The 26,575-nt window shown below is 43.0% G+C and overlaps 1 protein-coding gene across 3 annotated transcripts; it reads right to left on the bottom strand.

Annotated features, from left to right (window-relative positions):
* Positions 1 to 25,013, bottom strand: REST (RE1 silencing transcription factor). 3 transcript variants are annotated; one of them, XM_066618288.1, is made up of 4 exons: positions 24,935 to 25,013; positions 19,313 to 20,232; positions 8,746 to 8,829; positions 1 to 6,533 (listed from the first exon to the last, which is right to left on the bottom strand). In XM_066618288.1, exons 2-4 carry the CDS (start codon positions 20,220 to 20,222, stop codon positions 4,774 to 4,776), a joined length of 2,754 nt encoding a protein of 917 aa, XP_066474385.1. In that variant the 5' UTR covers positions 20,223 to 20,232; positions 24,935 to 25,013; the 3' UTR covers positions 1 to 4,773. The 3 variants fall into 3 exon arrangements, with proteins under 3 accessions (XP_066474385.1, XP_066474387.1, XP_066474386.1); XM_066618290.1 differs by having other exon boundaries at positions 24,947 to 25,010; XM_066618289.1 differs by lacking the exon at positions 24,935 to 25,013 and adding an exon at positions 24,454 to 24,744.
* Positions 25,014 to 26,575: the final 1,562 nt, after the last annotated feature.

Below are 26,575 nucleotides of genomic sequence, written 5' to 3'. Positions count from 1 at the left end.
TTCATTCCTTAATAAAGTTTATTGACTTATAACTATGCTTAGGAAAATACACTCAAGGGTTAATATGTAATTTAGTTTAACCTTACATTTTGGACGAAGGCTTGTACATAGTTTAAGTAAATAAAAAACCCAGGACAAGTGATCTGCTCTGATTTTACATCTATTACAAACGTATAAAAGCTCTTCATGCACTACAGTAGATAGAAAGCATGAAAAAATTACCTTTGGTTTAAATTGAGAGAATAATACAAGTATTGCACTGTAAAAAGCTTCAAACACGGTGCAACCAAACATAAAATGTTTCAGTGCCAGCTTACAGAAAGTTCATTAGCTAGTGTAATTTTCTTTATAGGGAAGGAAAAGGCATATATACAAATGTATGAAACAATTACTTAAGCTACCTGGATGTAATTAACATTGTGTCTCAGCCTGTTAGCTATACAACCAATATTCAAGAAAATCTAACTTAACCTGTGTTTACAATTCATCATCAAAATTTAACACAGTAAAATCAACAGCATTATGAGTATTAACTGACCTATCAGTTTGTTCTGTAAAGAAGATTTAAAGTTCTAGCCGTTGGGTGAATCAACCTCCCTGCCCCCATAGCAGCAATATTAAGATGTGTTACAAGTTCCTAGTTACCCATTCTTTAAGTTATTTGTGGTATTCAGTTGTACTGTTCCCACAAACACTAAAAAGGTTCTACTTGCCACACTGCCCACCGTGGTACCAGCAGCGCAAGATACTGCGGAGTGCTTCCTGTTGGGATGTTATGACAGGCACTGCTGCTGAAAGAAGCCCTTTAGTAAAGAAGAAGCTGGGAAGGTGTATCCCAAAATTCTGTGACAATCCCATAGTTCAATTTAAGAAATATCTAGGAAGAAATGGAGCGAGTCACCTACATTTTAACCCTAATTATATTTTTCCATTAACAACATCTAAGAATAAGACAGGAGTGACACTCCATCTTTTACCGGTATACCTTTAACCGTCCAACTGATATACTTAGTTCCATCTATTCTAAACACAAAACATGGGAATTTCAGTACATTCTCACAAGTTAATCACAATGTCTCAGATATCTCAGAAGACAACAACAGCATAACTGAAAGATTTGTTTTGTTAATACTTAACTGTTCACACTCTCATGCTCAGGAATACTGCCCAATGAAGGCACTGTTTTCCACAATCCTTACAAGCAGGAAAACTTTAACCCTAATCATTTGCTAATAACATATTCTGAGCAACATTATCACCATTTTCATGTAATGTCATCCAATGTCATTAGCACTACAGCCACATGTTTGCCTTCATCTTTTCAGCCAACATGGTTTGAAAAGATTCATTTAAAACGTAGCTAAATACCACAAAGGTTCTTCCAAAATGGAAAAATCGCATTTAAAAAAAAAAAAAGACACAAAAAACCTCTCTACACAACACAGGAGTTTCCAGCATCTGTCTTACAACTCTTATAAAACATGACAATATTTTACATCCCACAACAAAGTTGCACCTAATACTATACCAACTAATTGGTTAGGAAGACATTTCAGCAGTGTTTAATGGTTCAACATAAATATAGTTGCAACTTGAGTCTCAGTTGACAATGATTGTCACAGCCAAGGTAAGTATTGAACATAAGCTAGTCACACACAAATAACTAATGTTACACAATTTATTTCTGCCCTAAAGGGATTATTCCTCCCTCAAAATCTTTGGCCTCCTATTATAAACCTCCTCCCATACACTGAAGTGTCAGATTCCTCTATTCAGTCAAGTTATGGTGAAACATGGTCAGAAAAGATTCCAGCAGAAAACGAGGGAAGGAACTAAATACAACTCAAGCTAATGCAAGCTCAGCAGTCCAAGGAAAAATTAAATATTATTATACTTTTATATCTTTTTTGCAGCAGGACATGAAACTACATTGATAGCTATTTGGGGGCACAATTTACAAGGAATCTTCTGTGCAAACCCCACTGAAAAAGACCAGAGCAGTGCAGAGTCACAGTAATGGTACTTATGAAGGAGAATTTTCCAGCAAATTGTGCCCTCTGAGAGTGCAAGATATTTTTCAGAACTCTACAAAACATTTATTTTCACAAATTTAGAAAACTGGCAATTGTTTGAAAGAGGATGGGTGTCTGGGCAAGGTTGTTTGTTCAATTTGCAGCTCATCTTTATCACTCCTTGTTCATTCAAAAAAAGACTAAGCAAGTCTTACTGTGAATATACTTGTTGGTCCAATCTTTTCTTCCTTCTGCACTGGCAGCGTTCACGCTCCACTGGTGCAGACTGCCACAAACATACTGTAAAGCACATTGTGTAAGGCCTATGCCATCTCACTAGCACCAGCTCAGGGAGCAGTGCGCGCAGAAGGTACATCCCCAGCCAAGTAGCACCAGGGCAGGAAAGGGGGCAGAATGGGGGGGCAGGTCCGGTAGGAGAGTGCGATTGGCAGCACCAGTGTGTGTGTGTCATATCCTATTCTCCTTCAAGGGCTCAATCTGCTGACACAGGTGCACGAGGACTTGTGCCAGCCACATGGCTTGCACAGGCCCAAACTGACCTATCGTGCAGGCTTGGTCTTACCCCAGGGCAAAAGGGGCAAATGTCCCGTTACCTTGAGAAGACTTCCAGCATGTAAAATTCCCCTGCAGGATGCAGCGCAAGCCGTGCTGGCACAGCTGATCAGCTCGAGGCAATCTGTGCTGGATTGGGCTGGATGTCTTAAAGTTACTTTTGAGTTTTCTCTCAATGTAAGCAAATTTACAATTCAACACTTAATCAAAATTCTGCTTTATGCCAACTACAAAAGGATCAGGAAAATTAATTTAATGAAAACTTGATTGAATAAGGAACAGGAATTTCTATATCTTCCCTAATCCAAGGATTGTTGCTTACCAGGATTCTTCTAATGCTTGGAATTTTAGATGAATAACAAGATTATATCAATGCAACAGTTTGTCTTACTCAAGAAGAGGAACACGATTCACCTGGAAACCCCCAATTCTTATTTGTAGGCACAGGCAAGTTCTCCTTGCACAAGTCCCATTGAAGTGAATGGGAATGGCACATCTATTTAGTTCTGTTGGGCCTAAGCAGGAGAATTTCCCAGTGAAGTGCATAAAGTATCATCTATTCCAACATTTCATGATTAAAGCTTCCAAAGACATCCTCAGAGTCTACAATCTTTAAAAAAAAAAAAAAGTCACATACAACCAATACAGAACCAGAAAGTTGTGATCCAAAAAAGAGAACACTGGACATGGTAAGCAACAAACCTTAAAGTGTCAACAATAAGGGAAGGAAATTCATTAACAAAACCAAACATGCATATATAAAGTATACATATGAAAACACAAATACTACACTCCTAAAAGCTTAAACTGCATAGGTAAAAACAAAAACAATTATGTGCAATTTTGTTCTCTTAAAGCACAAAAGGAAACAAAAACCGTATCTTAAAATTGTATTTACCAAGTTCACTCCTCATTATAAAGGATAGAAAGACCTTCAAGATTTTGGCTTGCTGATCATAATTAGGGGAACTGAAATGTATCTGCAAATTAAACATATGATCATGTGGTGATGTTTACTGCTGGCCAACCACAACATTTTTTCCCGAAGTGCTCTTTTTACAAAATAAGCCAAAAAAAATTTTGTAGTTCAGTTAATTAGTTCTTTAAGCACTCACCATACCATCAAATTAAGATAAAGCAAGAACCAAGACAGATTATTCAATAAGCACTAAAACAAAATAGTTCCCATTTCTAAGTTTCTGTTTAAAAAATACTTTGTTCATTAAGCACAGAGGACCTGTGCACTTGTCACATGCCAGGGCAATATTAACCTGGGATGAGCCTCAGGGTTTTGCACCCAAGGAGAATGTTTTGAGTGAACCAAGGCTATACAGTACTTATACTATGTTCATTTGATGCTGCAGCTTCCCAACTGCCTAATCTGACTCCAAAAGATTGCATTCACATACCACGGAATATTCTGAACATCCAAATTTTATGGGTGGGTCCAACAACTGGATGAAAAGATCCATACAAGTGGCTCTGCCCATGTGGTTCCAGTGTTCACATAGTGGCAAAGAATGTCACCATAGGAAAGCAGTCCTACACGTAAAAGCAGAGCCCAAGAAAGCTGGTCTTGATTGGGTGATCAGAGAGATACCATATTAAAATTAACCCTGGTTCACATTTGACTTTCTCCAAATAGTGGAGAGCACAACATTCCTGAGATTCATATGAGGTTGAAATTTCTCCCTGGAACACAATAAGTGAACAAGCCCAGACTGCGTGCTCAGTCCACTGGGAACATCTCTTACATGAACCAGTAAAAACAAACAGAAAGTGTGCAAGGACATGGCAGTGCTTTTGCATGTTTCCATTCATTTCTATAAAGTTTCTGCAGGAGCACATTGAGCAGACTGTGCACTGATGCTATCAATGCTAAGCCTACTTACTTGTGAATGGTTCTACTGAAAAGTCAGTAGAAATACTCAAGAGATTCCAGAGCTATATCCCAGGGACTTACGCCAACTTAACAAGCCATAGCATTACAGATCCTACTTGCCCTCTCTAATGAAGAGATACAAATAGATAATTAGTTCAACTTTTCATCAAAGGTCAGGAAGAACACAACTGACAATTTAAAATCTTTAAGCAAACTGAGCTTAAGCAAAGATTCTACAAGAACTGTACCTAAGCTCTAGAAGATCTTACAGAGGAAGAATAAAACTGTCGTTAAACAGCAGTTTGGTTAATCTTGCCCCTTTGTTGCCTTCTCAAGATAGTACACATTTACCAAATGGCGGTTCAGGTGCTTACTGTATTCACCTTCTTTTTTAAAAGAACGATCACAGAATATGCACACATAGTTCTCCTTTGTGGCCTTGGCTTCCGGCACTTCTTGGGATGGTTTCCGAGTTGCTTCTTCTTGCACTGAGCGAGCACCGTTTAATCCAGAATCATCACTGCCTTCTGATATGTTGTCACTTATATCGCTGCCATCATGACTGTGAATGCCCTCATCCTCTTCCATTTCCTGATTTTCATTCACCACTGTGCGACTGGGTGATGCTGAAACAAGGTCCGCTTTAGGGCTCTGCTCAACTTTTTCTGCCAACTGTGGTGGTGGAGCTCCTGCTGGATCTTCAGACTGCAATTCTTTTACTGCACTGTCATCTTCTGGATGTGGATTAGTCACAGTTTCTTTTTCACAAGTTTGCTTTGGCTCAGACTCTTGTACCAAATCTGGATTGGACACCATTTCCAACTCACAAGTTTGTGTTGTCGGAACTTCTTGGACCAAATCTGATAAAGAGTCCTTTAGCAGTTCTCTCTCTTTTTCTGAGGTGGCATTGGAGTCTTCCAAGTTGGTCTCAGGCAGGATTGCCAATTCTATTCCAACTTCATTCAAAGAAACACTTTTTGTGGTGGTCTCCTCCTCTGCCATAGGTATTTCTTGATCTTTGCCCTCTATGCTTTTGGCCACATGTTGCACAGACAGTAGCTCCTGTTCCTGCATGTTCTCCCCAGACATGATCCGGTTCTCGCCATTATCTGGAGTAATAGGCTGCTGATCACTGCAAGGTTCATCAGTTGTTTTACCTTCTTGCTCTTGAATAAAAGCAGATTCTTCATGAATAGGTTTCTTCTCCAAGATCTTCTCATGATCGGACTTCTTATTGTTCTTACCAGGCTTACTCTTTGAAGATTTCTTTTTCTTGTTTTTCTTAGAACAAGGAGTTTGCTTTCTGGTGACCTCCAATTTGCTTTCACCAGTTTGAGAATCCTGATGCTTTCTGGTAACCTCCAATCTGCTTTCACCAGTTTCAGAGTCCTGACATGTGGGAGACTTCTTCTCAGTTTTCTTTTTCTTTTTCATTATTACATCAGTGCCTGTTGCAGGATCATCCTTCACAGAAACAGAGCTGGCTTCTGCTTTTCTTTTTGCTTTCTTTGTTTTAACAGATTTCTCTGTCATTTTCAGATCTGATTCTTTGCTTTCAGCAACTATTTTACGGCTTCGGGTTGTCACCTGACCTATGCCAACACAGCTAGCTGGCTTCTTCTCTTTGGACAGGTTCTCTTTCTTCTCTTCTTTTACAGCTCTCTCACTTTTCTTTTCAGTGGATTCCTTCTTTATTTGCTCTTGTTCTACTTTATTATTACCACCACTAGCACTGTCAGAAGTATTCGCTTCACTCTTTTTAGTCCGTAGTCTTACTTTAGAGACATCCATTGTGATATCACAGCAGTCTGGATGTCTAGATTTGATGTGATACTGCAAATTACATTTCTTAGATGCAGCATAGTCACAGACTGGGCAAAGGAACTGCCGCGGGCTGACATGGAGCTCAACATGCTTCTTGAAGTTGCTTCGATCAGCTGTTTTGTAGTCACAGTGGGGGCAGGCCAGCGGTTTGGGACCATCATGAACCTGCCTTGCATGTCGAGTCACTTCATGCTGGTTCGATGCCACATAGCTGCACTGTTCACATTTAAAAGGTTTCTCACCTGAGGCAAAGTAGGAGGAAATTGCCAGTGATTATCTTTTACACAGCAACTTACTTTCAAAGCTACAAAAAAATTAAGTTCATGCTTTTGTTTTTTGAATTTAAAAATGAACTGATTTAATACATAGCACATTCACAAACAACAAAATACAAAAATGAACAAAAACAAACATGCAAGCAGTAACAAAATCACATATTCCATCTATGATAAATACATACCAGAAGTGATCACTCTATAGTAATATTAGCAATTGGAATCCAAACCAAACTGGTCCATTGAAGGCAGTGTAGAAAAACGGAAATTATATATGAATTATATAGTCTTACACAAATATTATACTTTGTACCCATATACCCCAGAATCTATATCTATTTTAACAGAGGCAAAGACCTTTCTGCAGAGCTACTATCCAACCCTGCTGGCTATATGGAGTTCCAAGATAACAACTGTAAAAATATAGTTTAAAAAACAGTAATTATGAACATAATTATGAATTATGAAAAACATGAACATGAAGTAATAAAACATGAATATGAACAGAATTATTTCTGTTTCCTATTGCTGGCACAGTTAAGTCTTTTGGCCTACTCATTAAGGTGAGAGGCACTAATCACCTAAACACTTGCTTCAAGTGATCATGACTCTTATTTAATGTTCAGAAATAAAAATGAGTATATAGCAGCAACTAAACAAAATTTGGTAATACTAATATTAATCTTCATGGCAGCAATTCAATTTCAGTTGTGTTATGAAATGCTAGAAAAAATTATCAACCAGCAAACTAGTTAAGGTTTCAATAAGCAGGTTGCACCTGGAGGTTTACCAGGTTTACAATGCAAACATTGTAAACATGTCTGCAAATACATGTTTATTCTGATAAATTTACCATTAGTCTATTTCCCAAAGTCACATTTTGCTGCATTTTTATTTTCTAATCTTATCCAGAATAAAGGTTGCTACCAACTGTGTGCTGCTCCAAGAGGTGCATATTTCCAGTTTTGAAAATGAGGGCTCCTTAATATCAATTTCTGGGCCAGGCCAACTCCTTTGACAAGTCAAAGCTGAATTAAGAGTTTAATATCTCACAGTAGGTGAACAAATATAACTAAAAAGCAACTACAGATGTTAGCTATGTGCATGAAATGTTAAAGTCAAATGGATGTTTCATGTTACAAGGTTCCTAGAAGGAAAGGCCTCTATGTGGGGAAAAGCATAAAAAGTCAGGTATTCCAACTTTTCGAACAAAATAGATATCTGTGAGGTGGTTACACATGGCAGTCTACACATAGTTTTCACTCATCTTCCCGAACCAAAGTGTTTTTCATGTAGGACATTTGTAGTGTCTGTAGTATAATGTAGTGTAGTCCTAAGAACAAAAGTAATTTCTCATAACCTCAGGTACTGCTTCCTGGAACAGCTAGTTCTAGAGTGAATATGAGCTTCAGGCAAAATATCTAAGCACAGCTTGCTATGCAACCTTCACTCCTAACAGTGGAGATTGTGCTAAATTTTAAAAGCCACCTTCTTAATCCATGCAACAATAATAATCTCCCTTGTAATATTCACATTTCTGTGCAAATATGTGCAAAGAAACACTCCATAACTGTCCCCCAATTATGGAAATCCCATCCACTGGAGATTTGCCAAAAGTCCAAGTTTAAGCATTTTGGGTAAGTATACCATCTCTAGGAACTACTTTTCAGAATTTAGGATTCATCTTATTCTTTTATAATGGGATTTTGTACACAACTAAAGTGTGTACCACAGTGCCTTAAGGTATCAAAGAGCACTCACAGGGGCACTGTGGAATGTCCTCTACTTATTTTCCAGAGGACCGCCATCTTGGACCTTGAGAGTTCCAAGGTGGTGGTGCCCAAGTCTCACAAGATTTGGGTGCTGCCATCCTGGATCTCATGAAATCTCGCAATATTTGGTGACATCTGTATTTGTTCAATTCAGAACATGGCTCAGGACCAAAGAAACATGTATGTTCTACATGCCCTATAATCTCAAAGTTTTCCTTTCAGAGATTGTCCCCAGTTACTACTCTGTAACTCTCCTAATGGCTATTTCAAGGCAACTCTGCTTAGGAGGATCTGTGTGGCTCTGCAAACTTTACAGTGCCTACCCCTACACTGATATATTAGCCATATAACAAATATAGGCAAACATCTTGACTATCATAGCTCTCTCAACTTGCATTTTAACCAACCTGAGTGAGTCCGCATGTGCCTGGTTAAATGAGTCTTCTGAGAACTTGAATATGGACACATGGAACACCGATAGGGACGTTCTCCTATGAAAACAAGAGGGTTAAAATAAAGACAAAGTGTACCCAGTTAAAAAGCTTTAGGCCATCTGTTTTGAAGATAACCATACTATCTGCCCATACATATGTAGCCAAAATCAAGAACAATTTGATGACCAATACAAGGGATAGAAGAACACTGTTTTCTATTAGAATTGAAATTTAACTAAGAATTTTAATTAAAGCTTCTTCTTCCCATCACACCACTATATCTGACAAATAATTCAAATATAAATTACCCTTGAAACAACAAGCATCTTTCACCTAAAAAATTTACTTTCCTGCTCTGTAAATATGTTCTCTCTCTCTCTCTCTCACACACACACATACACGCGCGCGTGCGCGCGCGCGAAAAGTGGTAATTTTCTTTGTGAAATTGTTGGTTCCATTAAAGAAAAATCCTAAAAGAGTTCAGATTATTAAAAATAGAAAGGTGACATAAGCAGACTGGGGCTTCATACAGAGCCACCACCGTCCTTTCTGCAGCTCTGGTGTGGGAAAGGGTGGCATGGCCTTCTTTGGTTGCTGTGCTGCTGAGACATCAAGGAGTACTTTAGAAGCACAAACCAACAAATCCTTAACACTCTTTCCAGTTCTAACCTGGAGCTCTGAGGGGGAGAGAAGAGTCCCTATCCTTGTGCATTTAACATGCTTCAACATTCATAGAAAACTATATGACCATTTTAAGTGTCCTAATCACACTGCCAACAATTAGAAACACACAACACATATTTCTTTCCTTCATGGGTCAGAATGCATCACCACTCTCTGTCCTTTTACCCTCCTTCCTATAGGTAATCAGCTAGAATCACTATATGGGTCCAGCCTTGTTATACACGGATTTTTTTATATAAGGATTAGACTCAACAAGAATGGCCCCTGCAACTGAGAAGGAATGTGCTGAACCCTGGAGAAAGGAAAAAATGAATCCCTTTAAAATCAGTTTTAAAAACTGTACAGTCCTTTAACAATAACCTCCTTAATGAGAGAGGAGGCATGGTAGGAGAGGGAGTGGGGCAGGACCGATTGACCTTGGCTCCACCAGATCCAGAGCCCTGCATCAAGCCTCTTAGCTCAACATAGAACTCTGTTACTCTGCACCCACTTGATACCTGGCGCAGAATTGAGTAGCCCCATTGTGGGGCTACTTTCCTTACACAGGGGAAGGGGACATAGTCCCCTTCTCCCAAGGAGGCAATGGCTGCCCATGGTGCAATGGATGCCGCAGCTGCCATTTTGGCGCCACAGCAGTTCTATGCTCCAGGCAGCTCAGGATTGGGTTGTAATTGTGCAAGTATACTTATGTTGTTGTCTCACAGTTAATTGTATTGTGCTTTCTAAAGTACCATCCTCTGCTTTGAATGCGAAGCAGAGCCACCCAGCTTCCTTACTTGCCAAAAAAAATCCTCACTACCGGGAAAAAAGGCAGAGATTACAAAAGCAATGAGGCATCTAGGTATTTTCAACAGCCTTCAGAACACCATTTACATAGGCAATGCTGTGTCTGCACCAACCAAGTATCTTTATGCATCGCTTACATGCTGGGGGGAGGAGCCACCACCAGCACAGCAACACTGAACACTGGAGCAACACACTCCATCAGCAGTGGTGATGGTTATCCTGTATATCATCAGTGTTCATAGAACTTTACAGTTTCACAAACTAAAAACATAGTCCCACAGTTCCAATGAGGTTGCAATATAAATTCCAAGGACAGGGGCAAGGGTAACTTAAGGATGAATGTAAAACTGTGGGTACTTGGGCCTTGCAGCTGGTGATGAGGATAAGGGGTAGGACAAGAAAAGGTTTGGCTTTTTAATAATATTTTTTATTATTAAAACATGTTTATATGCTGCTTTTCACAAAAAAAATAAGGTTTACAAAACAGTTCTGTAGAAAAATAAATGAAAAGATTGTTCCTTGTCCCAAACAGCTCATAAAACAAGAGACTCCAGCAAACAACTACTGAAAAATGTTGGGAGGGGGGCGTGAATACAGACACAGTGGCTCTGCCCCAATTTAGACTTGAGGGGTAATGACCAATTGAAGGTTGCATAATAATTAGCAGCAGTGATTGTTCAGTGATACTAGCAGCCCAATCCTTTTGGGCACTTATGATGGCACATCTCCTGACCCACTGCCATAAGTGCAGGTGTGGAGCTGCAAAAGGCACTCTGTTGTGCGCTGCAGGACTGCTGACACACAGCCAGCAGCCCCATCCATGAGCCAATATCCCACCCAGACCATGCCAGAGCAGATAAGGTTGCAGCAATGGCGGGTCATGGGAGTTTCAGGGGACGATTAGGTCAGGGAGCATGCAAGGCAGGGGACCATTGGGGGGGGGAGGATTTCGGTGGCGGCAGCACCTGCTCGGCTCTTATCCCCTTTCCTGGCCCTCATCTAGCATAAGTCCAACAAGACCCATTGAGGACCATGAGGTGTACCAGGAGGTAAATAAAATTTGCATGTAACTTTCCTAGACAGTCTGGCCACCTCCCCACCACAGAATGCAGCAAGTGTTCAGCTGGCACCACTGCAACCTGTAAACTGGTGGGGAACAGGATTGGGGCCTAGGAGCCCAAGCCTATGCATGTCTACTCAGAAGTAAGCCTCATTGTGTTAAATGGGATTTACTCCCAGGAAAGTGTGTATCAGATTGCACCCTCAGTCCCTTAACCTCAATCCTAGGAGATGCTGTGGCTCATGAATCTGGGATACTCATTAATAAAAGTCACAAATAATCCCAGGAACGCTTTTGTCACCATGATCTCAGAGATCTGATTTCCGATAGCACATAAAAATTAAAATTAATTTCAAATACTAAATCTACTTTTGCTGGTAATTGTCAATTTGTCTTCCTTTTCTATAATCATTTAAAAAAATTGTCTCAAATGTTTTGTGATGAATTCACATAAGCAAACAATAACAGAAAAGGGCTGAGCAAACAAAAACAAGTTAGCTGACAGAGCAAAGTATTTGCAAAAGCACAGACCATCACTATTCCCTTGTTAGGGCTCATTTTAACAAGATCTTATTTATAAACATTAGATCAAGGTAAATAACCTAGACCCTTTTAAAATTGACGTTACTTATAAAAAAAACTACAGTTCTACTTTTAAATGCAAGTGAACACTAAAGCAAAAGTGATTTTAAAAAATAACCTTACTAGTACACTTTGCAGATGGACTTTGCCAAGGTTGCAATACTACACACACTTATCTGGAAGTAAATCTCATTAAACTAATGGTATTTCCTTTTAAGTAGACATGCACAGGATAGGGCTGTTCAGCATTTATAGTGCCAGCACTGCTACAATTCCCCCAACATCCAAATAAAAGTTTACTTTACATTCTAGAGAAATAGTTACAGGCTGTGCATTTTTTTCCTTTAAGATGTTTTCAAAAATGCACAAATCTACACTGTGGACATCAACGTGAGAGGAAACCAGGTTGATTTTTTGTTCTTTAAAATAAACTTGGAATCAGAGACCTACCCCCCCCAATCCTATCCTATCCTATCCTATGATACCTAATCCTATCCTATGATACGGTTCCTCACCAAAGGCTGCTGAGGAAACTCCACAATCAGGGAATTAGAGGGCAGGTCCTCTCCTGGATTAGGAACTGGTTGAGGACCAGGAAGCAGAGAGTGGGTGTCAATGGGCAATTTTCACAATAGAGAGAAATGAAAAGCAGTGTGCCCCAAGCATCTGTCCTAGAACCGGTGTTTTTCAACCTGTTCATAAATGACCTGGAAACAAGGTTGAGCAGTGAGGTGGTCAAATTTGTGGATAACACCAAACTTTTTTGAGTGGTAAAGACCAGAAGAGATTGTGAAGAGCTCCAGAAGGATCTCTCCAAACTGGGAGAATGAGCAGCAAAATGGCAGATGCGTTTCAATGTATGTAAATGTAAAGTCACGCACATTGGGGCAAAAAATCACAACTTTACATATAGACTAATGGATTCTGAGCTGTCTGTGACTGATCAGGATCTTGGGGTGCTGGTGGACAGCTCAATGAAAGTGTCAACCCAATGTGCAGTGGCAGTGAAGAGGGCTAATTCCATGCTTGGGATTATTAGAAAAGGAATTGAGAATAAGACAGCTAATATTATGATGCCTTTGCACAAACAGATGGAAAGGCCACACCTAGAGTATTGCATCCAGTTCTGGTTGCCACCTCTCAAAAAGGATATAGTGGAAATGGAAAAAGTAAGAGAAGAGAGCAACCAAAAAAATTACTGGGCTGGGGCACCTCCCTTGCGAGGAAAGGATACAGCATTTAGGGTTTCTAGACCCCAGCATTTGGGGTTCAGCATTTCTAGACTGAAAAGAGGTATCTCAGGGGGGAGATGATTGAGACATACAAAATTATGCAGGAGATGGATCGAGTGTATAGAGAGATGCTCTTTTCCCTCTCATATAACACCAGAACCAGGGGACATCCACTAAAATTGAGTGTTGGGAAAGTTAGGACAGACAAAAGAAAATATTTCTTTACCCAGCATGTAATTAGTCTGTGGAACACCTTGCCCAGATGCCTTTAAGAAAGGACTGAACAAATTTCTGGATGAAAAGTCCATCATGGGTTACAAGTCATGATAGATATGAGCAAGCTCCTGATTATAGAAGTAGACTACTTAGGAATGGCAGATGCAGGGGAGTGCACTAGGATGCAGGTTGTACACTGCTGTCTTTTGTGCTCCCTGAAGCATTTGGTGGGCCACTGTGAGATGCAGGAAGCTGGACCAGATGGGCCTTTGGCCTGATCCAATGGGGTTCTTGTTATCCAACACAGGAGCAGTGGTGCTAAATGGCTACTGCTGGATCCTGTGCTGGTTTCTAGCAGAATGGTCCCTTTGGCAAAGGGGCATTTGTCCCCTTACCCTGAGTAACATCCCACCCTGCTCAATGGGGCATCTCATGTCTGCGCCAACTATTTCCCACCACCCTCCAAGCTCTCACACCACTGAGCCCTTACCTCCAATCCACTGGTGGCCAGGGCTTCAGATACAGTGTCAATGGAGCAGCACAGGCCTCTCCACCGGCGCAGTGACTATATAGGTGCAACACAGGATCAGGCTGCCCACTATAAAAACAGGGGGCCCCCATATCCATGGATCGGGTTCACGTCCCCCATGAACCCCCTTTCAGAGGCGAGGGGAACAGAGCTCTCTGCCTCTGGAGGGTCTTCTGAGCCCAGCAGAAGCTGCATTTGTCCACCCGTGGCCTCTGCCAGGTTCAGAATAATGAATACAATGAAAAAAACACAACTTCTGGATTGTGTGTGTTTTTTTTAAACAGAAGTTGTGTCTTTTTTAAAACTATAATCGTCATTCTGCGGCAGAGGCAGCTGGAGGACGCATGCAACATCCACTGGGCTCAGAAGACCTTCCGGAGGCTCGCCTCTGGGGGGGACGTTCCATGGTACTGTGGTTTCACTTAACGATGGGTGGGGTCCAGAACAGAACCCCCACGGATACTGGGGCACACCTGTATGTCTAACTTTGCTATAAATGGTCATGAATTACAGAGAAAACCCAAAGGCTCATCTATTCCAGCTTATGTTTTTAACATTGATCAAATATCTCTAATAGCTCACAAAAAGGGAAAGAATGCGATTGCTACCTCCCATTAGGTTCATACTCCATATTCAGGTCCATTTTAGGGACTTTAGGATACTTTCAGGTAAAAAGGGCAGTCAAAATAGGGATCTTATAAAAACAATGGGAACAACAAAAATGGAACTCCAAAGAATGTTTAAAAAAATCCACCACTCAACCAGTTAAGGTCAAACAAAAAAAAACTTTTTAAATTCTTTTCAATGCATATTAAATCTTTATCTCTTGGGATCATTTGAAAAAGGGATTGAGAATTAAATGGCTAATATTATAATACCATTGTACAAATCGATGGAAAGGCCGCATCTGGAGTATTGCATACAGTTCTGGTCACCATCTCAAAATGGACATAGTGGAACTGGAGAAGGTGCAGAAGAGAGCAACCAAAATGGTTACAGGGCTACAGCACCTCCCTTATGAGAAAAGGCTACAGCATCTGAGGTTCTTTAGCCTAAAGGCACCTGAGGGAGACATGATTGAGACATACAAAATTATACAGGGGATGGACAGAACAGATAGAGAGATGTTCTTTTCCCTCTCATGTAACACCAGAACTAGGGAACATCCAATAATATTGAGTGTTGGACAAGTTAGAACAGACAAAAGAAAATATTTATTTACCCAGAGTGCAATTAGTCTGTGAAACGCCTTGCCACAGGATGTTGGGATGGTGACTAGCCTAGATGCCTTCAAAAGGGAACTTGGCAGATTTATGAAGGAAAAGGCCATCACAGGTTTACAAACCATGATGAGTATGTCCAAATTCCTGGTTTTAGAAACAGGCAACCTCAGAAGGCCAGATGCAAGGGAGTGGTACCAGGATGCAGGTCTCTTGTTTTGTGTGCTCCCTGAGGCATCTGGACAGGATGAGATACAGTGAGATACAGGAACCTGGACAAGATGGGCCTTTGACCTGGTTCAGCAGGGCTCTTCTTATATTCTTATGTTTCAGAATCTGGCTTTTCACCATTCTGCTGCCTTCAAGTCTTCCCTATATTAAAGGCCTACTCTCAAGACCCTGTTAGGCCAAGTCCAACTCTAGTAGCCCACAAGGCTGGCTAGGCTGGATTTAGATGAAACACCACCCCCAAAAGGCACTTTAAATTAGACAGAAATACAATTATAAACACAAACAGAATAGAACCACACACACTAAGCTCTTACTCTAACACTCACCATAGGCCACAAAGCCTTTGGGCCTAGGTATTGAACAGCTCCTCATTTCTGCTCTCCTACATCCAAAATGGACTCTAGAAGTAAAGGTCTGGCCCTCCCTTCTGAACAGCAGGGTGACCCTTTCCAACCAATAAGAAGGCTAGGCCTGCCAAGTGTGCTGATTGGCTGCCTTATCTCTAAGGGAATCTGCCCTTCTCCCTCCTAACCAGAATTTACTGATGTTTGAAGTTTCCAATAAAGCTGTCCTGGACTGCTATCCCTTAAACCAGTTCTTCCCAAACTTCTACAAGGGAATTGCGAGTGTTGCCAAGTGTGTGCAGGGGAGGGGCTATGGCAGCAATGCGATTCTCAGGATTGCGCTGCTGCTCAGGATGGGGGGGTATTTCACTTATGGGCAGTCAGCACCGGAGGGCTACATGGCTGTCTGCACCTTCAGACATAAAAAAAGAAAAACTGGCACTTCCTGTTTCATGACAAAAACCAGAAATGCCCTTTTTCACATATTTGGAGGCATAGGGAGCCCTGTGGAGGGCTCCCCAGACCCCCCAGGATGCTGGCACTGACTGTCAGTAAGTGAAAAAAAAACCCTCCTATCCCTAGCAGCAGCATGATTTTTCCCCCCTCCCCCCCTTAAAGAGGCAGGGACAAGTGTTTCCCTGGCTGGTGGGTCGTGACCCACCTGTTTGGGAGCTACTTCCTTAAGCAGCACTGTGTTACCTAATCTCTAGCAAGAACTCTCACTACTGCAAATACCGTTCCCAGAATCATTGGTATTTGGGCAGGCCAGGTTTTTCACTTTACCTTCACACCAGGGACAAAAGTTTGAAACTTACCAATTTTTAAAGACATTGGGTCTGAACTGCTGCAAAATTATACTGAAATTCATGTTAAAAGTTTGAGGAATTTTTAGGGATGTAGGATTTTAAAAGGGAAGTTTTAGAAACCTTTTTCAGTTTAGGGACTTTCAGCGACTTAAGGGACCAAGTATGAGCCCTGTTATTTGTTCCCAACGTCTTATACTCAAAAGTACAGTTCCTCTCAACAAAAAGATTGTATTTAGTTATCTTGGATAACAATAGTTGACAAACCTACCCTTCATAATTCGTTTGATTCTTATTAAAAAACACCTAAGTTAGTAACCATTACCACACCTTGCAAAACGTGAGTTAGATCTACATTACGGCCGCAAACCTATAAACACTTTTCTGGGAGTACACCGCATTAAACACAATGGGATTTAGTTCTGAGTAGACATGCATAGGATTGTGCTGTAAGCCTGCATTTTACAATATGTTTGATCTAGTATTATTCAAATATGTTGTCAAAATCTAATATTGTTCCAGAATAAGAAGATTTTAGAAATGTTAGGGTTTTCATTCCAGATAACATGCAAATACAGGTGGAGCCTATTTATCCACAGATTTTATATCCACAGATCTGGCTGGAAGTGGGTCCCCTGGACCCAAGTTGAGACAGATTCAGCCCAACCTGAACCCTCTGCAGGTGACCGGAGCGGTTGCCTCTGGAGGGATTTCTGAAGCCTGCAGAGGCCACATGCATCCACCCACAGCTTCTGAGGCCTTCAGAATGGCCCTTACAAGCAAAAAAGGTTACTTCGAGTTTCCCTCAGGAAACCAAAAAAAGTTTCCTGCCAAGAAGTAGTGGTTCTTTGCCTGTAAGGGCCATTCTGAAGCCCTCAGAGGCTGCACATGCTGCCTCTGCAGGCTCCATAAAGTCTTCCGGACTCAACCAGAGCACAACTCTGATTGCATTCCGAGGGTTTAAGGGGCCAAAACCACAGATTCAGTTATCCATGGTTTTCAGCTTCCACAAGTGAACTGAGAACTGATCCCTTGTAGATACCGAGGCCCAACCTGTACAAAACATGTGTACATACTGCAATTTCCCTTAAACAAAGAATCACAACTTGATTATTCCATGTTAAGAGGTTAAGAACATAAGAACAGCCACACTGGATCAGGCCATAGGCCCATCTAGTCCAGCTTCCTGTATCTCACAGTGGCCCACCAAATGCCCCAAGGAGCACACCAGATAACAAGAGACTGGCATCCTGGTGCCCTCCCTTGCATCTGGCATTCTGACATAACCCATTTCTAAAATCAGGAGGTTGCGCATACACATCATGGCTTGTACCCCGTAATGGATTTTTCCTCCAGAAACTTGTCCAATCCCCTTTTAAAGGTGTCCAGGCCAGTCGCCATCACCACATCCTGTGGCAAAGAGTTCCACAGACCAACCACACGCTGAGTAAAGAAATATTTTCTTTTGTCTGTTCTAACTCTCCCAACACTCAATTTGAGTGGATGTCCCCTGGTTCTGGTGTTATGTGAGAGTGTAAAGAGCAGGGGTGCTCACACTTTTTTGGCTCGAGAGCTACTTTGAAACCCAGCAAGGCCCGGAGATCTACCAGAGTTTTTTTTACAATGTTCGCGCCATCATAACATATAATATTTATTTGTACAATGTATGTTGGTGTACCTTGTGCCCCACTGAGTATAACAGGACTTACTCCTGAGTAGACATGCCTAGGATTAGGCTGTGAGGCTGCAATCCTAGCCACACTTACCTGGGAGTAAGCCCCATTGAGTACAATGGGCCTTACTCCTGGCGTTTCCTCCCAGAGGCACCTGAAGGGGGTGTGGTCGGCACTCCGCGATCTACTCATTTTGCCTCGCGATCTACCGGTAGATCGCGATCCACCTACTGAGCACCCCTGGTAAAGAGCATCTCCCTATCCACTCTGTCCATCCCCTGCATAATTTTGTATGTCTCAATCATGTCCCTCCTCAGGCGCCTCTTTTCTAGGCTGAAGAGGCCCAAACGCCGTAGCCTTTCCTCATAAGGAAGGTGCCCCAGCCCTGTAATCATCTAAGTCGCTCTCTTTTGCACCTTTTCCATTTCCACTATGTCTTTTTTTGAGATGCGGCGACCAGAACTGGACACAATACTCCAGGTGTGGCCTTACCATCGATTTGTACAACGGCATTATAATATTTGTTCTCAATACCTTTCCTAATGATCCCAAGCATAGAATTGGCCTTCTTCACTGCCGCCACACATTGGGTCGACACTTTCATCAACCTGACCACCACCACCCCAAGGTTCGACAGCATGGTACACAGTCAGATTTTTCAAGGATACTAAACCACAAAAGTGTACCTTTCACACTCTTCATCTTGAACTGCTGTACAGACTAGTAAACAGTGAAACTGACCCAACACTCTTACTGTGTCCAGTAAAAACTGATTAGTTTTTCCTCTTTTCATCAATACTAAACGTATTCTATCAATAATGGATCTCTGATCAGTAGGAGGTTAATTTTCTAGTACAATAAGGCTGCTTTCCCATACACAGTTCAGAATAAGTTCAGTAAGATTTATTTCTGTGTAGACACAGATAATATTGTACTACAAGAGTACTCAAACAGTTAATCTTATTATGGTAAAGCAGACAATACAAATGAAAAATTGGTTCAGTTTTACTGTTTTAGTCATTAGTCACAACACACCACAATCACATTTAAAACCAGAAAATGTTAACTCTCTGCAGCACAATTTATACTTAATGATGAATAAATGCAGATAACATAAAACCTTGTCTACGTAAGTGCCAGTCTAGTACAGCCATATTTTTATGAAATGAACACCACTCACCTGTGTGAGTTCGAATATGTTGCACGTAATTGTTCTTCCGGTCTGAAAAATAGGAGCACTGTGAGCATGTGTACACTTTTCGTGGAAAATGGTTTCTCAGATGCTTCTTCCAGTGATATTCACTAACTGTTGTATATGTGCAGATGGTGCATTTATAGACCCTCTCGTTTTCTCCTGCTTTGTTGTGGTGTTTCAAGTGAGCAAGATAGTGATCATATCTGTTAGTGTTATAGCCACACCGATCACATCGAATGGGTCCTTTGGAGAAATCCACCTCATCTGTGGTGGTAGAATCAGTTTCTTTAACCTGGCCATGCTTCTCAGCTTTTTCTTCTACAATGAATCTCTTTGCACTGTGTACCCGAATGTGATGGACAAACTCCTTCTCTGATTCTGCCTCGTACTGACATGGCTTACAACGAAAAGGTTTGTTCTTCAAGCTCTTACATTTGTCATCTCCACTCTCTGGAGCATCTGGAACTTCCATCAGGAAGTCCTTTTCTGAGCTGCAAGTATGAGGAGCCGAAGACTCTGTCAGTTTTGCTGTTTCCACATTAGCAATCTCAGGAGTTCCAAGGGCTCCCACTTCCATGTCTTCCAGAACTTCACGGTCACTCTCCGCACCCTGGGCATCATCCATTCCTTCTCCATCACTATCTGAAAAGTTGGTGTTGCCCACAGTTGTCAGTTCGGCCATTTGCCTCTCTTCACCAACCATGTAATCACAACAGTTGCCATTAACTTCTCCTGTCAAGGCAACATTGGCCAACATAATAAGCTGAGGAGCTGCCAGCTCAGCTTTGGAAAGCTCAGAAAAGTCATACATGTCGCTTGACAATGTCATACCTAAGTTAGTATTGCTAGGGAACAGGCTACTGCCACCAGACTGCCCCAGCACTTGCGTTGCCATTATTATTGTTCTGTTAAAGAAAAAAAACAAAATGTTTGTGTCACTTTTCTGAAAAAGCAGTTCTACAATATCCAAAATTAAGAATGCTTAAAAATCTGACAGTTTAATCAAAATTAATATAATGAGATTTAAGATAATTTTTATCTTTAGTAAATCGGTTTTTCTTCCTCACATGCCATATTGTCCTCTTCATTCCATAATCTTAACACACTTACCAGGAAGTAAACTTCATTTAACAAAACTGGGTCTACATCTGAGTAAATTATACATAGGATTGTGTGTTAGAACAAATTTTAAAAATATATGTATTTGAGCTGCCCACTCAGGGCCCAATCCTATCCAACTTTCCAGTCCTGGTGCAGCTGCAATGCAGCCTTGAAGTAAAGGAACAAATGTCTCCATACCTGGAAGAGGTCTTTGTGACTGTCCCACCACCACAGGATGCAGCACATGCCCCAATGGCAGGGCTGCACCAATACTGGGAAATTGGATAGGACTTGGCCCTCAGTTGTTCCATAGCATCTTAATTCAAATAATGAACAATATTTAGGATTGGGTTTCCAGTCTACTCTCCATGATCAAATATGGTCAAATATTCCACAAAGTAATGGAGGTAGCTCTGAACTTATCTGTACTATAGTCATGCCTTCATCTAAAAAACGGATGTTACAGATGCTTGACTATCATTTGGTTTCTCAACTAACAGCCAAGAAGTGTTCAACTTCTTGCTTTTGTTCCATATTTGTGTAACACTATTATAATTTGCTATAATTTAAATTTCATTGTTTTATAAGATTGATGGGTTTTTTTTTGTTATACAGAAAGGTCCATATCTACAGATCGGGTCTGTGGTGCACCCAGACTTCCCACATGCATTGCTTCCAGAGCGTCCTCTGAGCCCAGGAGAGGCAACAGACAGACGTCTGCTGCCTCTGCTGGACCAGACTGAGCCTTAAGTTAAAAAACGCAACTTCCGGTTTCTCTGTGAAACCGGAAGTGATGTTTTTAATGCCTTATAAGGCATTATATGCTGGGCCCAGAGGACCCTCCGGAGGCAAGAGGAGCCCCTTAGTTCAGGAGGGGGTGGCAAAGGTATTCGCCCATATCTGTGGTTTTACTTAACCACAGGGGTTTCAGCAACAAAACCCCTGCAGACACAGGGGCATGCCTGAAAATATAAGCCCCTCCATTACAGTTCTATACAATTAATGATTTAAAAGCCTCATTATTATTTCACTAATTGACCAATTCTAATAGGATTTCCATGTACAGTTTTAGGCTGCACCTCAATCAAATAAAAAGTTAAAAGTCATACTATATATCTTGCAGTGGGAATCTGATAGTTAAATTTATGTGATTTTATCATTGCTCATTGACAAGTTCCTAGCCTTCTCAAGGACATCAAAAAAAATGCAAAGGATCACATGCAGCCAAATTCAACACAAAGGCCAGCCACTCCCATCCTAGCTTTGATGTACACTATGCAATAATTAGTTGATATAGCTCCTCTGCAGAAGAAGGATCCAACTTTCAGCACCAAATACCACGGAAAAGAGTGACCATGCCCAAAATAGTCTCAGGTATACTACTATATATCCATATCATGCAGCCTGAATCAATTACAGTCATGATTAAGCCTAATTCTATCCATGAGCCTCCCACAAACTGCCCAAACTTTTGATCGCTCAACAGCAAAAACTTCTAAGCCAGGGCCTCAATCACTTACTACAGCTAGTTACAAAGTGCATACTCCAACACAGAGAAGTCTCTGCCAAACAAAGCCTCTTACTATAATACACAGAATATACATGGGGTGGGGGTAGAGGGGTAAAATTAACCAAGGACCTAAGAAGGTAACGACTGATTAGAGGTACCTAATCAGAACTGGGCTGAGTGTATAGGTATGCATGCACATACAAAAGAGTTAATGGGGTGTCACACAAATAATATCTGTAAACATCTGCCTGTATGTATCAATGGAAACAATTTACCATTTTCCAGATGGCAAACTGTCTTCTCAATTCAGATAAATGATAACTTACTTGTTTTGGAGTCACTATTATTAACCAATACCAAAATTCCCATTTTATTAGCATGCACTAATTTTGAAAAATAAATCCCTTTATCACACTTTCAACTATCCTGATCACAAGCATGAAAGATAATCAAAATGCACTGAAGACTAACAGCCCAATCCAAGCCACACTTTCCTGGGAGTAAGCCCCACTGACACTAATGGGACTTACTTCTGAGTAGACATGCCTAGGATTGGGCTGTAACTAATCTGCGTAAAGTAATCTTGATCTTGTACAGTTGAGTTTATGAGCTGGGCTTTCTACAGTGCTCCATAAATTAAAGAAAGTAATAACCAATCTATAGCATCAAAATAAAGAGTCAATTTAAGACCAGTATTTCATCTTCAAAAGTGGCCAGTCAGAAGTCTCCAGGACACTCACAGAGTACAAAGGCAATAGCCAACCCCCTTTGATGTCTGATGAGGTAATATTACTGCAAAAGATCTGCTTGCAGTAAACTAAAAAAGCAGTATATTATAATCATGTTTTAATATATTTTACTTAGCCTCACTTCCTGTTATACTGCTTAACAGTTCAATCACCACAAAGACATTTTCAGATTTTTAAAAATTTGTCCAAAAAGGTTACTCTAATTCTGAGATAACTACCTAAAACTATACAAGTAAAATAAGGAGCAGCAAAAGCTCCTGGAGGAGTTAACATGTAAATAAACATGTGCTTCAAAGATAATTCAGAGTAAATGCTTCCAGACAAAGTACACCCCTACTGTGCTTTAAGCACAGTGTTCTGGGTTTCATAGCAAAATAGTAGGAGTTCTGTAATTTATTGTACAATCATGAATTTATTTTCAAAAAGATTCCACCTAAACTTCCTCTGCCCCCTTCTCTTTTGCCAAGGTGCTGAAGAAAAGTCCAAACACACTTGTTCTTCAATAACAGAATTATACTGGGCACGAAATTAGCCAACTAACAGCAAATGGAGGGTGGGTAGGAGAAATTACACTTATATCAGAAGTTTTTCTTGTTTTGGTCCAAATGCAAACAAGCTCACTGACCTACATACACAACTTTTAACTCAATCTGGAGCCAGAAAGCAAAGGGAACTAGCTCAGTTCTGAAATTTGGAAGTTTCCAAATGCCAAAAACAAAAAACAAAAAAAGGATTTACCAATCCAAGGGCCTCCTGGGCCATTTTCAGGCTTTCAGCCTGATCCAACATGTATGTGGCCTCAAAGTTAAACCCCATGGACTTCAAGGAGACTTACTCCCAGGTAAACAGGCACAGGAATTGCAACTTTAAAGGCATAAATATGCACAGGAAAAGTTTGCAACTGACCCCCCTTTCCCCACTACTAGACTCATGTGTGCCATCAGCCCAACCACCATCGGCTGCTCCTGCTGTTGCATTCCAGAAATAGGCATTCGGCCATTTTCTGAAATACCAAGTAGAAACTGCAGCAGCACAAAGCAGCTCTCTTTGCAAAACTCTTGCCTGGAGCACAGGCACAAACTCACCCTAGTCAGTGCTTCTGCTGTTCAGGGTCCTTATCTCGTTAACCCCCTTTAACTCCCTGCTTTTTTGTGTGTGTTCCCGCATACACAGTCACAACTTCCCTTGTGGGGCTCTCAAAAAAAGTTCAGCAAGGCGAAGATCTGCTCAACTACCCTCCCCCACAACTGCCCCCCCCACGGGCTCCAGTGAAGACGGGGTGGGAACTTTTCCCCAAGCCAAGAAAATGGGGGGGGGGGAGAACCAGGAGGGGGCAGGGCAGTTCTGTTGTCTGGCTTTTTTCTAACAATATCTCCTACTCCTTCCCCCCCCAAAAAACACGTACACACACTCCCCCCACACTTAGTGAGCCTTCCTCAATTCATTCCTTCCTCCTCCCAACTCATGGGGGGGGGGGAAGGAAGCGAGGGAGGCTCCAGGCTCCCACCCACTGGGGGGACTGGGCGAGGGGAGGCAGCGTGTGGTGCTGCTTCCTGGGCTTGCCTGCAGGAAGGGGGGGATGAGGCCAGTGGCCCGATCTCCCCTTCCAAGCAAGCGTGGGGAGCGAGGGAAGAGTCGAGGCCCACTCACAGCTGACCCACTTGTAGGGTGCCAGGGAGGGCGAGGCGAGTCTCGGCTCTCCCCATCCATCCAGTACTTCCTCCCTCCCCCGCAGAGCGCAAGGTCACCCCCAGCCCCCAACTCACGGCGATGGCCCACAGGCGGGGAGGCAGAGCGAGAAATCGCTGTCCAGCTCCCAGCAGGGCGGCTGCTGCTGCGGCCTCCTCCTCCTCGGCAGCGCCGAGCCCGGGAGACGAGGGCGGCGAAGGCAGCTCCTCCCCACCAAGCGTCCCTGCTTCCTTCCTGCTGCCCCGGGGGACTAACGGCCCGTTGGCGCTGCTGGCGGGTCTCCCCGACGGACAGGGAGGCGCTCGCTCGGGGCCTCCTCCCGAGGGGCCCCTTCTCCAGCCAGCCAGGCGGGCAGCCCTCCTTCCTCGCCGCCGGGCCTGCCTGCCTGCCTCGCCTGCTCCTTCCCCACCCCTCACTCCACCCCCTCCGCCGCCGTCCCACGCGCAGCAGCAGCAGCCGCCGCCTCCTTCAGATCAGCCCTGGACAGCGCCACAAGCTCGCTCCCGCTCCCTTCGCGCGGCGGCGGCGGCGGCACCAACCCGGCGGTGGCTCTCTCACCTCCCTGCCCACCTGGTGGGCCACTCGCGCGGCGGGAAGCGGGGAGGAGGCGGCGGCCCAGGCTCGGAGGGGACGGCAGAGGCGACCAGGCTCTTCAGGGCGGCAGCGGCCGGGCCAGGCAGGCGGCGCGCGCGCGCATTCCAGCACACACCGCGCGCGCGCCGCGGCGCCAACGGCAGTCACCGCGAGGGAGGGGGCTCCGCCCACCGCCGCCCCGCCCCCTTCCTCATGGCTCTCCCCACCCACCCACTGGAGGCCGGAGCAGGCCTAGCCCCGGGCTGGCTGAGCGAGGGGCTTCGCGAGGCTCCGCTGCGCTCCTCGCAGGAAGCTGGCGGGCAGCATCGGCTTCCTCAGTCACAGAGTGGCGACAGCCCAAGCCAGTCAAGGCTTCCCCTTCCCCGTGTCTTGAATCTTCATGCCGCCTGCCTCCTGTCCGTGCTTACCTGGGAGTAAGCCCCATTGACCTCAATGGGATTGACTTCTGAGGAGATATGATTGAAGAGTTCTCTCTCCCCTCAGAAGAACTTACATGATGACACACAGTGCTGTGGCTGGGGAGGCAGGTGAGGCAGAGCCTCCCCACTGGAGTCCTTCCAAAAGCACCGCCGCCGCCGTGTGAGGCGCACGAGCACCCACACTCTGCACTCCCTCCCTCCTTGCTCCGCATGTGGGTTGTGGGTGCTTGGGCACCTCACATGGCGGTGGTGCTTTTGGAAGGACTCCACTGGGGAGGCTCTGCCTCACCTGCCTCCCCACCCACTGCAGGTCCCTGACATACCTGTAACTTATTGGTGCCTCCACAAGAGAAACCAGTGAACTCTCTTTACCTGGCTCCGACCATTCCTGACTGTCTTGGCTATGCTATGGAACGTGGCAGCAGTGGTGCTGTGGCAGTGGGCCCCTTACTAGTTTGGGAGCCCTATAAAATGCCCAGCCTAACCACTCTTGAGCTGACAACTCTGCCTCTTCAAGAATAATTATCCTCTCTATGGGCCCAATCCTAACCAACTTTCAAACAGATGCAGCTGCAATGCAGCCATTGCTGCTCCTCCCCCCCCCCCACACTGCAGAATGCAGGGCATGACCTTTTGGCATGGCTGCATTAGTGCTGGAAAGCTGAATAGGATTGGGCCCTGTGTTCCCTTCACCCTATCTATCCCTCAACAATAAGCAGAGCACTTTCCCCCACAAAATGTCCACCTTGCTCTGTTTCTATGAAAAGAGCACTTTCCCCCACAAAATGTCCACAGAGCACTTTCCCCCGCAAAATGTCCACCCTGCTCTGTTTCTATGAAAAGATACTTCTAGACTGGTCTCATATGCCATGTATACTGACAGCCTGCAATCCTGTGCATGCTCATCTGGGAGTAAGCCCCATTGAATGTGATTCTGAGCAAAGGTATTTGGGACTGCACTGCACTAGGATTCAGGCTTTAGATGTAAGTCCTACTGAGTAAAGTGTGACAGTGCAATCCTATCTATGTCGATTCACTAACTTAAAACAGGATTCACTCCCAAATAAGTGCCAAGAATTGTAGTCTAATGGCCCAAGTCTATTCAGATGCCACACCAACAGCACACAGGTACTGGCACAACAGTACTGGACAGTAAGAGCATGAACAATGAACTTCATTATGTGGC

Source organism: Tiliqua scincoides, chromosome 2 (assembly GCF_035046505.1).
Source record: "Tiliqua scincoides isolate rTilSci1 chromosome 2, rTilSci1.hap2, whole genome shotgun sequence".
NCBI lineage: Eukaryota > Metazoa > Chordata > Lepidosauria > Squamata > Scincidae > Tiliqua > Tiliqua scincoides.
The sequence above is the reverse complement of the archived record's forward strand: the minus strand, read 5'-3'. Positions and strand labels throughout refer to the sequence as shown.